We start from the raw sequence: 14,145 nt of genomic DNA on the forward strand, positions 1-14,145 counted from the left end.
TACTTTAAGTACAAAATATAACAAAACAAAGAAGAAAACAAGTAACAAAAAATTCTGGACCCATCATATAGTAAAAACAAATACATAAAATTGAGGCAAAGGACATGGCACTACCTCTTTTTCATACATATGCACTCTGGTTGCATGCTTGCTTATTTTATCTATGGTACAAAAAACAGAATCAAAACATACAAACAAAAAAAATGATTTTTTTCAGGCCTTTACATGAGATACTACTACCCTATCCAATGCATAGAATATTTCCAGAAATCTTGAAAAAATCCTCAGTATGCATCAGGCCTATGAGGATACAAAATAACAAGTCTGATGATCCAGACCCCACAAGTAGAATACAAAAAGTAAACATTACTGATAATGTCTAGTTAATATCAACAAGGTTCTAGGATATTACCCATAGTAACAAATTAATACATTTCTTTAAAAGTACACTAAGATTTTAAAATTTGCTAAAAACCAAATATCTAATGATTTGTCCAGTAAATAAACAAAGATATTTACTTAGATATAAAACACACTTCCATAATAAGAGACAGAAACAACAAAGGTTGAGGTCATTTTCCACATTAGATGGTGCTGCTTTTTCTACATCCGAACAATAAACAAATTCAACAATTTTTTTAAACTTTAATGAGGGCTAAATATAAGAATACATAAGGGTGTTGATACACTTTTAATGAAACAAAAATGTTTTTAAGGTGAATAGTTTTTTTAAAAATCAAGAAGGAACCATCAAATGTCAAAGAATTCAAAAAAGCATGAAAATTTAAAAGAAAAACAAAACCATCCCATTACTATTGGAGTTTCCCATTATTATATCTTTTTGCATTCATTGTACATCTGTTGAAAGCATAAGAAAAGACTAATATGAGCAAGTAGGTCCTATGATAAAGTGACAGAGAAAACAAACCTACCACATGTGCAAAATACCTGACTTCGTAGCTAGATCAATAACTGGGAACCACTCCATAGTTAATAAGTTAACAATTATGAAAAAAAACTGTCTAGGAACTTCCCAAGAAAACAGTTTGAACAAAAAAAAAGTCTTCAATTTTCAAATATCTAGAAACCAGCTAACAGTAACAACATGTAAACTAATTTGGGGAGTCAAAACAAGTCTTAAGCAAGAGAGTAAAATAAGGAACAAAAATAAGGAATATATTTTCTAACAACCTTTAAACATTTAGGAATTGAAGGAACCCAAATTTGAGAACGAACAATGCAAGTGAAAATGCAGCTAAAAATCTTTAATCTGATTTTGATTCCTCAATGTATTTTGTAACTGGAAATAAGTTTGAATATGGTTGACTATTCCTCTGTTACTTCTCTTTTTACCTAAGAATGCTCCACAATCATCTGAGAATTACGGAGCAACCATCTTGTTCTGCTTACCTCATGTTGCCGGTCATCTTCGTTATGATCTTTGTGACTAGCAGCTGCATAAATTGCACTTTTTTTAACATGCGGTGCTTCTCGCTTTCTAGTATGTCGAAGTTCACCTTCGTTATCAGGATCAAGATCTTGGTGTCCGTGACCAGGATCATGACCATTATGTTCTGGAAGACGTACATGAAAATGACCTGGGTTATGTACACGATCAGGTTTGTGGACCCGATTATGCTCGTACTGTTCACCCTGATCATGGTTAGGGGGAAAACCTGGTGTAATAACCTCAGAATTTTCATTACTTTTCTTCCCTTTTCTCTTCTTCTTTCCTTTCAGTAGCTTACTTTCAGATTGTTCCTGTGTTTTATTGGTCTCTGTAGAAGGTTCATGGCTAGGCTCCCCATGCTCACTGTGAATAATGGAATCATTAGGAAAATGGCGAGTAGTGTTATGATCAAGGTGATGACGCAAACAATGGTGATGACATAAGCGATGATTACGGTCATGCATATGTTTATCATCAGATTTGACAGACACTTCAATTGTCTCTTTCTCTGGATCACACTTATGGCTTCTTTTTGTTGATACACTGGTCACAGTTTGATTTTCTGAATTTAAATGACTATGGGAATGCTGGTGGTTATGTGAGTGAAAATGCTTTCCCTCTTGAACTGCCAAAATATCTAAGTGAGAAACATGATCGTGGCCAAGATCCTCATGATTAATCTCAACTACTTTTATCTCTCCAAGGCCCAAGTTTGTTAAAAGTTTCTCCAGACCAAAAAAGGATAATCTTCCATTTTCACCATAACGATCAAAAAGTTTTTCAATATAATATTTTTTTTCATTTTCAGCATCCAGCACTGAAAATTTGCTCGACTCCGATTCTGTCATTCCACGATGGTGTCTGTGATGCTCTTCAGAACCATGGTCATGTTCTTCATGGCAATGGTTGCAATGATGGAAAATAAATGTCAGCAAACAAATGAGGCAAAATTTTGTGTGCATATGTACCTTCATTTCTATTTTTCCTAAAGGGAAAGAGAAACAAGCATTAGTTTATACTTATGCACACTCAAAATAAACAAACTTACCAGCAGTTGCCAATTCACTAGGCAAATTGTTTTACCCCATTTTTTTCATGCCTATGAATCATTCTTTCCTTCTTCAAGCTCCTATAAAAAATGGCCCCTTTTATCAAAATAGTGTACAGCCCTTCAAATTAATACAAATTTGCTTAAAACTCATCTGCAAGACTACTCTGACTCCCTTTAAGCACAATACTTTATACACATTTATACAGTAAATGTTGGTTCCTTCCTATATGGTCCTTTACAAAAAAGTTTACCCAACTCTGTTCTTGAGGTCCTGGTCAGTGCAATAAGGCAGTAAGATGAAATGTGTGATAAGATATGTAAGAATCAGAAAGAAATGAAACTGTCATTATTCACAAATGGCAGGATTGGGTATGCAGAAAGTCCAAAAGAATCTATGAGAATTAATAAGTTAATTTAGCACAGTTGCTGGATTTAAGGACAATAACCTAAAATCAATTGTATTTCTCTACACCAGCAATAATTAGAAAATGAAATTAGAAAAAGTTTACCATTTACAGTAGCAAATAACTAGAAATAAATCTAACAAAAGATGTGCAAGACCTTTTCATAAAAAAAGATCACATATTATTGAGAGAAATGAAGGACCTATATAAATGGATGGCTTTATCATGTTCAAGATTGGATGAGACATAGATCCAATGTAATCCCAATCAAAATCCCAGAGATAATTTTATGAAAATTGATGAGGTATTTTTAATGTTTACATGGAAACCAAGGGCCAAAAATGGACAAGACACTCTATCTACCAGTTACTAAAGACTGTGGGTATCTGGTGTAAGAACAAATAAATAAATAACATAGTCTAAAAATAGGAAAAATTCTCTTTTCCTTGGTGCTTGGTCAACTAGATTTCGATATAGAAGAAAAATAAATTAAACTTGACCCCTACCTCACAGCATATGTAAACATCAATTATAGATGGATTGTAAATGTAAATCTAAAACAGTAAATTTTAAAGTAAAACAGGGTCCAAAACTGTGCTGCACAATATGGTAGCCACTTGTCAAGTGCAGCTACTTAAATTTAAACTAACAATTTAATTAAAAATTCAGCTTCTTGGGAGTTCCCTGGCAGTCCAGTGGTTAGGACTTGGTGCATTCACTTTGGTGGCCCAGGTTCAATCCCTGTTTGGGGAACTAAGAACCCAAAAGCTGCGCGGCACGGCCCAAAAGAAAAGCCCCCAAAACAACAACTGTTTCTCAGTCACCTAATTACATTTTAAATGCTCAATAGTCACATGTAGCTCATGGCTACCATACTGAACAGTGTAGACAAAGAACATGTCAATCATCACAGAAAGTTCTACTGGACAGCATGCTTCTAGAATATGGAAATATGATGTGAGTCATTCATGCAATATTAAAGTTTTCTAGAATAAACAGGTCAAAGTCATTGTCATCCTATACTTTATATAACCCACTATATCCAAAATATTATCATTTCAACATGTAATCAGTATAAAAATTATTAATGAAATTTTTACATTCTTTTTTATACTATGTCTTTGAAATCTGGCATGTATTTTATACTTACAGACATCTTAATTCAGACTAGCCACATTTCAACAGCCACATGTGGCTACTGGCTACTGTACTGGAAAGTATAGATCTAGAAGATTTATTTGGGAGACTAGCTTCAAGACCTTCAAGATAGGACATAATGTGCATTATGAAGGAAAGACTGATCAAGTACACTACATTAAAATAAAGAAATTTCTATTCAACAAGAGATATCATTAAGAGACTAAAAAGGCAACAACAGACTGGAAGAAAATTATGGCAATGTTACTAGTCAATATATAAGGAATTTCTACAAATCAATATGAAAATTATGAGACAACTCAATGGAAAAATGGGAAATTTGAACGGGCACTTCATAAGAGGACAGCCAAATTACTAAGAAGCATATGAAAGGATTCTCAACCTCAACAGTCATCAGAGAATTATAAATTAAAATCACAAGTAGATAGATACCACTATATACCCACCAGAATGAGTAAAGTATAAAAGATGTAGGCAAGAATATGGATCAACTGGAACCTGCATATACTGCTGGTGGGACTGCAAATTGGTATCTTATGGAAAACTATTTGGCAGGATCTGCCAGAAGTTGAACATAAGCATATCCACCCACATAGCAATTCTAGTCCTGGATATATGCAGAAATACATGTACAGAGACACAAAAAGACATGAATGAACATGAAAGTTCACATAACTATTATTCATCATAGCTCAAAACAGGAAAAAGGCCAAATGTCCATCAACAGTAGAATGGATAAACAAAACAATAATTTTACAATGGAATACTGCACAGGAATGAAAATATAATCACAGATTCACACATTAACACAGATGAATCTCACAAATTGAGACTGAGCCAAAGATAAATGCTAAATAAACTATAGAGCAAAATTCTATTTATATAAAATTTAAAATGGGCAAAACTAAACCACGACAATGATTATTTTTTGAAGGGAAGGTAGAGGGTAATAACTGGGACTGGAAATTGTAGTAATGTTCTCTTTCTTTACTTGAGTAATGGTTACACAAATATGTTTACTTTGTGATAATTCATTGTACTTATCATACTGTGTACTTTTCTGTACACATACTGTACTTCAATTAAAAGTTTTTAAAAATCAAATTTTCTCCAGTGAAAACCAATTAGAAAATGTAATTATAAACAAAAATTATTAGGCTCCTAGAAATAAATAGAACAAGACCATTAAAAGGAGAAATGTATATGACATTATTTGCAAAAACTGGAGAGACACCACCTACATGGATGGAATAAATGGCATAAGGTATATAAAGTCTTCCCAAGTGTATATGCAAATCTAATTCAGTGTCAATCAAAATCCCGGAAGCTGTCTGCTTTTCATGAGACTGCATAAGCTAATCTAAAAATTCATATGGATGAGCAAAAACCCAAGGACAACCAACACAGTTCAGAAAACTAGTAAGGTGATAAAGACTTCTTTTTATAAAGTTATATAACTAAAATAACAGAACTGGCAGAGGGCCATACAGATAGACCAAAGAAACAACAGAATTCAGAAAAAGAATCAATAGGGGCTTCCCTGGTGGCGCAGTGGTTGAGAGTCCGCCTGCCGATGCAGGGGACACGGGTTCGTGCCCCGGTCCGGGAAGATCCCACATGCCGCAGAGTGGCTGGGCCCATGAGCCACGGCCGCTGGGCCTGCGCATCCAGAGCCTGTGCTCCGCAACGGGAGAGGCCACAACAGTGAGGCCCGTGTACCACAAAAGAAAAAAAACAAAAGAATCAGTAATATTGATTGTGAAAAAATAGTTCTCCCTCACACCATACACAAATGTCAATTCCAAGAGGATTAAAAACCCAATGTGAAAAACAAAAAAATTCTTAACTTTTAGAATAAAATATAGGAGACTATCATGACTTTAGGCTAAGGAAAGACAAAAAAAAGCACAAACCTTAAAAGGAAATTTTAGATAATTTAATTAAACTAAATTTTAGATAAGATGCAAAAAGCACAAACCTTAAAAGGAAATTTTGATTAATTTAATTATACTAAATTCTTTAAGTATTACTCTACAATAAAGAACACAATAAACAAAGTTTATGACAAGCTATACACTAAAAGATATTTGCAATGTGTATATATAAACAATGCATATAAAAAGATCACTATTCAGAACATATAAAACATATATATATATATATATATATATATATATATAAATACAAAACACTCCAATACTGCATAGACAACTATACAAAGGTTATAAACAGGACAGATGGTTAAGCAGTGACATGATCACTAATAATCTGGATAACACACCAAGACATTAAGAGGCAAAAATTAATATCTGAAAATACCAGGTGTTAAGCAAAAATCTAATGTAAAGAAATAGAAAATATCTTACACTGCTGGTGGGAGTATAAATTGGTACAACCATTTTGGGAAGCAATCTGACATTTACTGAAGCTGAATATGAATACACTCCACAGCCCCAAAATTCCACTTTTATCTATCTATCTACCCTAGAGAAACTCTTACACTATGCACAGGAGACAAATTCAAGAATCTCTAACGCAGTATTGTTGATTTTTTTTTAACGTTAACTATCTTGTAAATAACAGAATACTCAACTAAAAGTGGTTAAAACAAAGAGGAAAATTTCACATTAAAAAAGTTGGGGAAGGGCTTCCCTGGTGGCGCAGTGATTGAGAGTCCGCCTGCCGATGCAGGGGACACGGGTTCGTGCCCCGGTCTGGGAAGATCCCACATGTCACGGAGCTAGACCCGTGAGCCATGGCCGCTGAGCCTGCGTGTCCGGAGCCTGTGCTCCGCAATGGGAGAGGCCACAACAGTGAGAGGCCCGCGTACCGCACAAAAAAAAAAAAAAAAAAAAAGTTGAGGAAAATGGTGGTTTCAGGACAATTACACAAGCAAAAGCCCAAACTCTCTCATCCTCAGATCTTTCTCCTCAGAATCTCAAGAAACTGCTGTTGCTACAACCACTCCATCCTTGCACAACCATATCCAAAGCGGGAAGGTTTATCTTTTTCTTTTCATCCAGGGAGAAAAATCTTTCCTGAAAGTTCCTCTCAGATTTCCCTTAACATATCTTTCATCAGGGCTGTACTACATACACAAAACAAAACTGGTAAAGGAAGAAATTACCATGATCGGCTTAGACAAATCAACATTCATTCTCTTGAGATTGGAAAGAAGCCACCTTTCCTATGCATATGGAGGGCATACTAACAGCAAGCAAAAAGGAGGTAAATGAGGAATGTCAGTTGATTATATATAACCATTAGTGCCTGCCACAAACCTAAATGCCCATCAGTAGAAGAATGGATAAAAAAATATGGCATACTTATGTAATTAAGGATTATTTTAAAGTTATAAATGTGTGACTATGAAATACACAACAAACACAATTCTTAGAAACATAAAGAGTAAACTCCAAAAAGGTACATGTCATATCATTTATACACAATTAAAAACATGCAAAATACCTTTATTTGGGTTCTACATACATGTAGCAAGAGCTTAACATGGGGATGATCACATTCTAGAGAGTGGCTATCTTTTCAGGAAGAAATGAAGGGGAGTCAGATGGTAGAGGAAGTATGCATATTTAGCTGCATCTGCAGTGTTTTATTTCTTAAAAAGTGAGGGGAATCTGAAGCAATGTGACAAAACATTTAATATCTGTAAAAGCAGCAGGATTCAGGTGTGTGTTATACAGATCCTCCCCGACTTAAAGATGGGATTATGTCTCAACTCATCCTAACTTGAAAAATATCATAAGTTGAAAATGCATTTAACATACATAATCCACTGAACATCATAGCTTAGCCTAGTCTTCCTTAAATGTGCTCAGAGCACTTACATTAATTAGCCTACAGGTGGGCAAAATCATCTAACACAAAGCCTGTTTTATAATAATAATCTCATGTAATTTACTGAATACTGTACTAAAAGTGAAAAACAGAAGGTTGTATGGGTACAGAATGGTTTACCTTGGTGATCGCACAGCTGACTGGGAGCTGCAGCTCGCTGCCACTGCCCAGCATCACAAGAGTGTACTGTACTGCATATCACTACCTTGGACAAAGATCAAAATTCAAAACGAATGGTTTCTACTGAATGCATAATGCTTTTGCATCACTGTAAAGTCAAAATATCGTAAATCAGAGTCCATCTGTATTGTATATACTTTTTGTAAGTTTGATACCTAACTGCCATCAGTGATTAATCAACATGTGTTGGAGGAACAGCAGAAGCAGTATCATGGTTACCTGGGAACTTGTTAGAAATGTAAATTCTTGCACCCCACCCAGACCTACTAAATCAGGAACTCTGGGGTTAGGGCTCAGCAGTGTGTCATTCAATCTTCCTAGTGAGTCTGATGCTAGCTAAAGTTTGAGAGCCACTACCTATACAAATAAATTATATAAACACTCCCATTTATTTCAAATGGTACTTAATTACATCGAATATTATGATTACCTGAATTAGGTTTAGTTATCACACGTGGTTTAAGAATTTTAGAAAATAATTAGTCTATAAAATGTTTAATCCCAAAGCTACATTAAGTTTAAGATTTTGTTTTTAATCCAAACGCTTCAGTTTCTTATATAATAGTCTCATAGATAAAGTCACCATTTAAAACATACAGTTTTACCTATACACTAATGAAGATGAAAGGGAACAGATTAAGACAATCGCTATTAAGCAGAAAGAGGACATTACACTCCCTACAATTACCTTGGTTTTCCACTTGGAGATGCTAGTGAAAGGCGATACTCTGAATGAATGTTGCTGTGTTCATTTGATATGTAAATGTCTTGTAGTTCCTTCAGTGAACATTATCTCACTGTCAAATGAATAGGTACCAGTGGTAAAAATAAAACATACATATAGGGCTTCCCTGGTGGCGCAGTGGTTGAGAGTCCGCCTGTCGATTCAGGGGACACGGATTCATGCCCCGGTCTGGGAGGATCCCATATGCCGCAGAGCGGCTGGGCCTGTGAGCCATGGCCGCTGAGCCTGCGTGTCCAGAGCCTGTGCTCCGCAACGGGAGAGGCCACAGCAGTGAGAGGCCCGCGTACCGCAAAAAAAAAAATAAATAAAAATAAACATACATATATATTGATCAGGCAATATCAAATGAATGACTCCATGAAACACAAAAACTGTGGGTGGTCTATATGAGTTTTAAATTGTCATTTTTGTCTACTTTTTGAGTGTATAGTACTCAATTTGTTTACTGCAAAGATTCTAATATCTTAAGTCACCTAATCATTTACATTCAAGAGAGCACGATAGGAATGCAAAATACATGAGTGACATCATAAAGGTAATATTAAATCTCTGTTAAGTATTTTGTTTGCTTTTTTGTTTTTTGGAGTGGGGTTTGTTTTTTTTTCTTTTTGGCAGTACACGGGCCTCTCACTGTCGTGGCCTCTCCCGTTGCAGGGCACAGGCTCCGGACGCGCAGGCTCAGCGGCCATGGCTCACGGGCCTAACCGCTCTGCGGCATGTGGGATCTTTCCGGACCGGGGCACAAACCCGTGTCCCCTGCATTGGCAGGCGGACTCTCAACTACTGCGCCACCAGGGAAGCCCTCTGTTAAGTACTTTTTAAAGTAAATCATACATAAACTTTGCAACTTTAGTTTAGAACAGCTATATAGCAGGTGTGTGCCAAAGAATCACTTGAATGAAGCATTTGTCAGCATAGACTAAGCAGCTATTGTAAAGAGACTTCTCTCAAAGGGCGGTGGATTAAGAAACAAGCAAGTTTATTTCCCTCTTAAAAACAGTCCAACACTTTAAGTATACCCTGCCACTCCCTTCTGGCCTGCACCCAGCATGGATCTCATTCAGATTCGATGCAGAAGTCAAAAGCTTTTCAGACAAGCAAAAGCTAAGAGAATTCAGCACCACCAAACCAGCTTTACAACATATGATGAAGAAACTTCTCTAGGTGGAAAACACAAGAGAAGAAAAAGACCCACAAAAACAATCCCAAAACAATTAAGAAAACGGTAATAGGAACATACATATCAATAATAACCTTGAGTGTAAATGGATTAAATGCCCCAACCAAAAGACAAAGAACGGCTGAATGGATACAAAAACAAGACCCATATATATGCTGTCTACAAGAGACCCACTTCAGACCTAGGGACACATACAGACTGAAACTGAAGGGATGGAAAAAGATATTCCATGCACATGGAAATCAAAAGAAAGCTGTAGTAGCACTAGTCATATCAGATAAAATAGACTTTAAAATAAAGACTGTTACAAGAGATAAGGAGGGACACTACATAATGATCAATCCAAGAAGAAAATATAACAATTATAAATGTTTATGCACCCAACATAGGAGCACCTCAATACATAAGGCAAATGCTAACAACCACGAAGGAGAAATTGACAGTAACACAAATATAGTAAGGGATTTTAGCAATGCACTTACATCAACAGACAGATCATCCAAACAGAAAATAAATAAGGAAACACAAACTTTAAATGACCAGATAGACCAGATAGATCTAATTGATATTTATAGAACATTCCACCCAAAAGTGACAGAATACATTTTCTTCTCAAGTGCACATGGAACATTCTCCAGGATAGATAACGTCTTGGGTCACAAATCAAGCCTTGGAAAATTTAAGAAAATTGAAATCGTAACAAGCATCTTTTCTGACCACAAAGCTATGAGACTAGAAATCAATTATAGGAAAAAACAGTAAAGAAAACCAAATACATGGAGGCCAAACAGTGCGTCACTAAATAACCAAGAGATCACTGAAGAAATCAAAGAAATTAAAAAATACATAGAAACAAATGACAATCAAAACACCACAACCAAAAACCTATGGCACACAGCAAAACCAGTTCTAAGAGGGAAGTTTATAGCAATTCAATCTCACCTCAAAAAACAAGAAAAATCTCAAACAATCTAACACTACACTTAAAACAGGTAGGGAAAGAAGAACAAAGAAAACTCAAAGTGAGTAGGAGGAAAGAAATCATAAAGATCAGAGCAGAAATAAATGAAATAGAAATGAAGAAAACAATAGCAAAGATCAATAAAACTAAAAGCTGGTTCTTTGAGAAGATAAAATTGATAAAACCTTAGCCAGACTCATCAAGAAAAAAAGGGAGAGGACAGAAATCAACAAGATTAGAAATGAAAAAGGAGAAATCACAACTGACACTGCAGAAATACAAAAGATTATAAGAGACTACTACAAACAATTATATGCCAATAAAATGGACAGCCACGAAAAATGGACAAATTCTTGGAAAGGTACAATTTTCCAAGACTGAACCAGGATGAATTAGAAAATATCAACAGACCTATCACAAGTAATGAAATTGAAACCATAATTAAAAATCTTCCAGGGCTTCCCTGGTGGCGCAGTGGTTGGGAGTCCGCCTGCCGACGCAGGGGATGCGGGTTCGTGCCCCGGTCTGGGAAGATCCCACATGCCGCGGAGCAGCTGGGCCCGTAAGGCATGGCCGCTGAGCCTGCGTGTCTGGATGACTGTGCTCTGCAACTGGAGAGGCCACAACAGTGAAAGGCCCGCATACCGCAAAAAAAAAAAAAAAAAAAAATCTTCCAGCAAACAAAAGTCCAGGACCAGATGGCTTCACAGGCAAATTCTATCAAATATTTAGAGAAGAGCTAACACCTATTGTTCTCAAACTCTTCCAAAAAATTGCAGAGGGAGAAACACTCCCAAACTCATTCTATGAAGCCACCATCACCCTGATACCAAAACCAGAAAGATATCACAAAAAAAAGAATATTATAGACTAATATCACTGATGAACATAAATGCAAAACTCCTGAACAAAATACTAGCAAACAGAATCCAACAGCACATTAAAGGATCATACACCATGATCAAGTGGCGTTTATCCCAGGAATGCAAGGATTCTTCAAATATACCCAAATCAATCAATGTAATAATCCATATTAACAAACTGAAGGAGAAAAACCATATGATCATCTCAATAGATGCAGAAAAAGCTTTCGACAAAATTCAACACCCACTTATGATAAAAACTCTCCAAAAAGTGGGCACAGAGGGAACCTACCTTAACATAATAAAGGCCATATATGACAAATCCACAGCAAGCATCATACTCAATGGTAAAAAGCTGAAAGCATTTCCACTAATATCAGGAACAAGACAAGGATGTCTACTCTTGCCACTCTTATTCAACATACTTTTGGAAGTCCTAGCCACAGCAATCAGAGAAAAAAAGAAACAAAAGGAATACAAATTGGAAAAGAAAAAGTAAAACTGTCACTGTTTGCCAATGACATGATACTATACATAGAAAATCCTAAAGATGCCACCAGAAAACTACTAGAACTAATCAATGCATTTGGTAAGGTTGCAGGATCCAAAATTAATGCAAAGAAATCTGGCATTCCTATACACTAACAATGAAAAATCAGGAAGAGAAACTAAGGAAACATTCCCATTTACCACTGCAACAAAAAGAATAAAATACCTAGGAACAAACCTGCCTAAGGAGGCGAAAGACCTGTACTCAGAAAACTATAAAACATTCATGAAAGAAATCAAAGATGACAAAAACAGATGGAGAAATATACCAGGTTCTTGGATTGGAAAAAGCATTATGAAAATGACTATACTACCCGAAGCAATCTACAGATTCAATGCAATCCCTATCAAACTACCAATGGTATTCTTCACAGAATTAGAACAAAAAATTTTACAATTCATATAGAAACACAATAGACCCCGAATAGCCAAAGCAATCTTGAGAAAGAAAAATGGAGGAATCAGGCTACCCAACTTCAAACTATACCATAAAGCTACAGTAATCAAGACAGTATGGTACTGGCACAAAAACAGAAATACAGATCAATGGTACAGGATAGAATGCCCAGAGATATACCCACACACATATGGGCACCTAATTTACGACAAAGAAGGCAAAAACATACAATGGAGAAAAGACAGCCTCTTCAATAAGTGGTGCTGGGCAAACTGGACAGCTACATGTAAAAGAAAGAAATTAGAGGGACAGCTTCAAGATGGCAGAGGAGTAAGATGTGGAGATCACCTTCCTCCCCAAAAATACCTCAAAAATACATCTACATGTGGCACAGCTCCTACACAACACCTATGGAACCTGGCAGAAGACCTCAGACTTCCCAAAAGGCAAGAAATTCCCCACGTACCTGGGTAGTACAAAAGGAAAAAGTAAAAACAGAGACGAAAGAATAGGGACAGGACCTGCACCTCTGGGAGGGAGCTGTGGAGGAGGAAAAGCTTCCACACACTAAGAAGGCCCTTCACTGGCAGAGATGGTGGGTGTGTCGGGGGGAAGCTTTGGAGTCACGGAGGACAGCGCAGCAATAGGGGTGCAGATGGCAAAGCGGACAGATTCCCACACAGAGGATCGGTGCTGACCAGCACTCACCAGCCTGAGAGGCTTCTCTGCTCACCCGCCAGGGCAGCTGGTGGCTGGGAGCTGAGGCTTGGGATTTAGAAGTCAGATCTCAGGGAGAGGACTGAGGTTGGCTGCATGAACACAGACTGAAGGGGACTAGTGCGCCACAGGTAGCTGGGAGGGAGTCCAGGAAAATGTCTGGAACTGCCTAAGAGGCAAGAGAACATTGTTTCAGGGTGCACGAGGAGAGGGGATTCAGAGCACCACACAAACAAGCTCCAGAGACGGGCTCGAGCCGTGGCTATCAGCACAGACAGAGACAGGTATGAGACGCTAAGGCTGCTACTGCAGCCACCAAGAAGCCTGTGTGCAAGCACAGGTCACTATCCACATCTCCCCTCCAGGAAGCCTGTGAAGCCTGCCACTCCTAGGGTCCCATGATCCAGGGACAACTTCCCCAGGAGAACACATGTCATGCTTCAGTCTGTTACAACGTCACGCCGGCCTCTGCCACCACAGGCTCGCCCCAAATTCCATACCCCTCCCTCCCCCTGGCCTCAGTGAGCCAGAGTCCCCTAATCAGCTGCTCCTTTAACCCCATCCTGTCTGGGCCTGGAATAGATGCCCTCAGGCAACATACATGCAGAGGCAAGGCCAAATCCAAAGCTGAAGCC

The 14,145-nt window shown here is 37.3% G+C and overlaps 1 protein-coding gene across 3 annotated transcripts in view; it reads right to left on the minus strand.

The window, feature by feature from the left end:
* SLC39A10 (solute carrier family 39 member 10) overlaps positions 1-14,145 on the minus strand; it is a 133,232-nt gene that overhangs the window by 38,844 nt on the left and 80,243 nt on the right. For all 3 annotated transcript variants that reach the window (XM_067741154.1, XM_067741155.1, XM_067741153.1), the window contains one exon: positions 1,411-2,435. In XM_067741154.1, the coding sequence (XP_067597255.1) occupies positions 1,411-2,424 (1,014 nt within the window). In that variant the 5' untranslated portion in view covers positions 2,425-2,435. The remainder of the gene's footprint in view (positions 1-1,410; positions 2,436-14,145) is intronic.

Source organism: Pseudorca crassidens, chromosome 6 (genome assembly GCF_039906515.1).
Source record: "Pseudorca crassidens isolate mPseCra1 chromosome 6, mPseCra1.hap1, whole genome shotgun sequence".
In the NCBI taxonomy this organism is placed as follows: Eukaryota; Metazoa; Chordata; class Mammalia; order Artiodactyla; family Delphinidae; genus Pseudorca; species Pseudorca crassidens.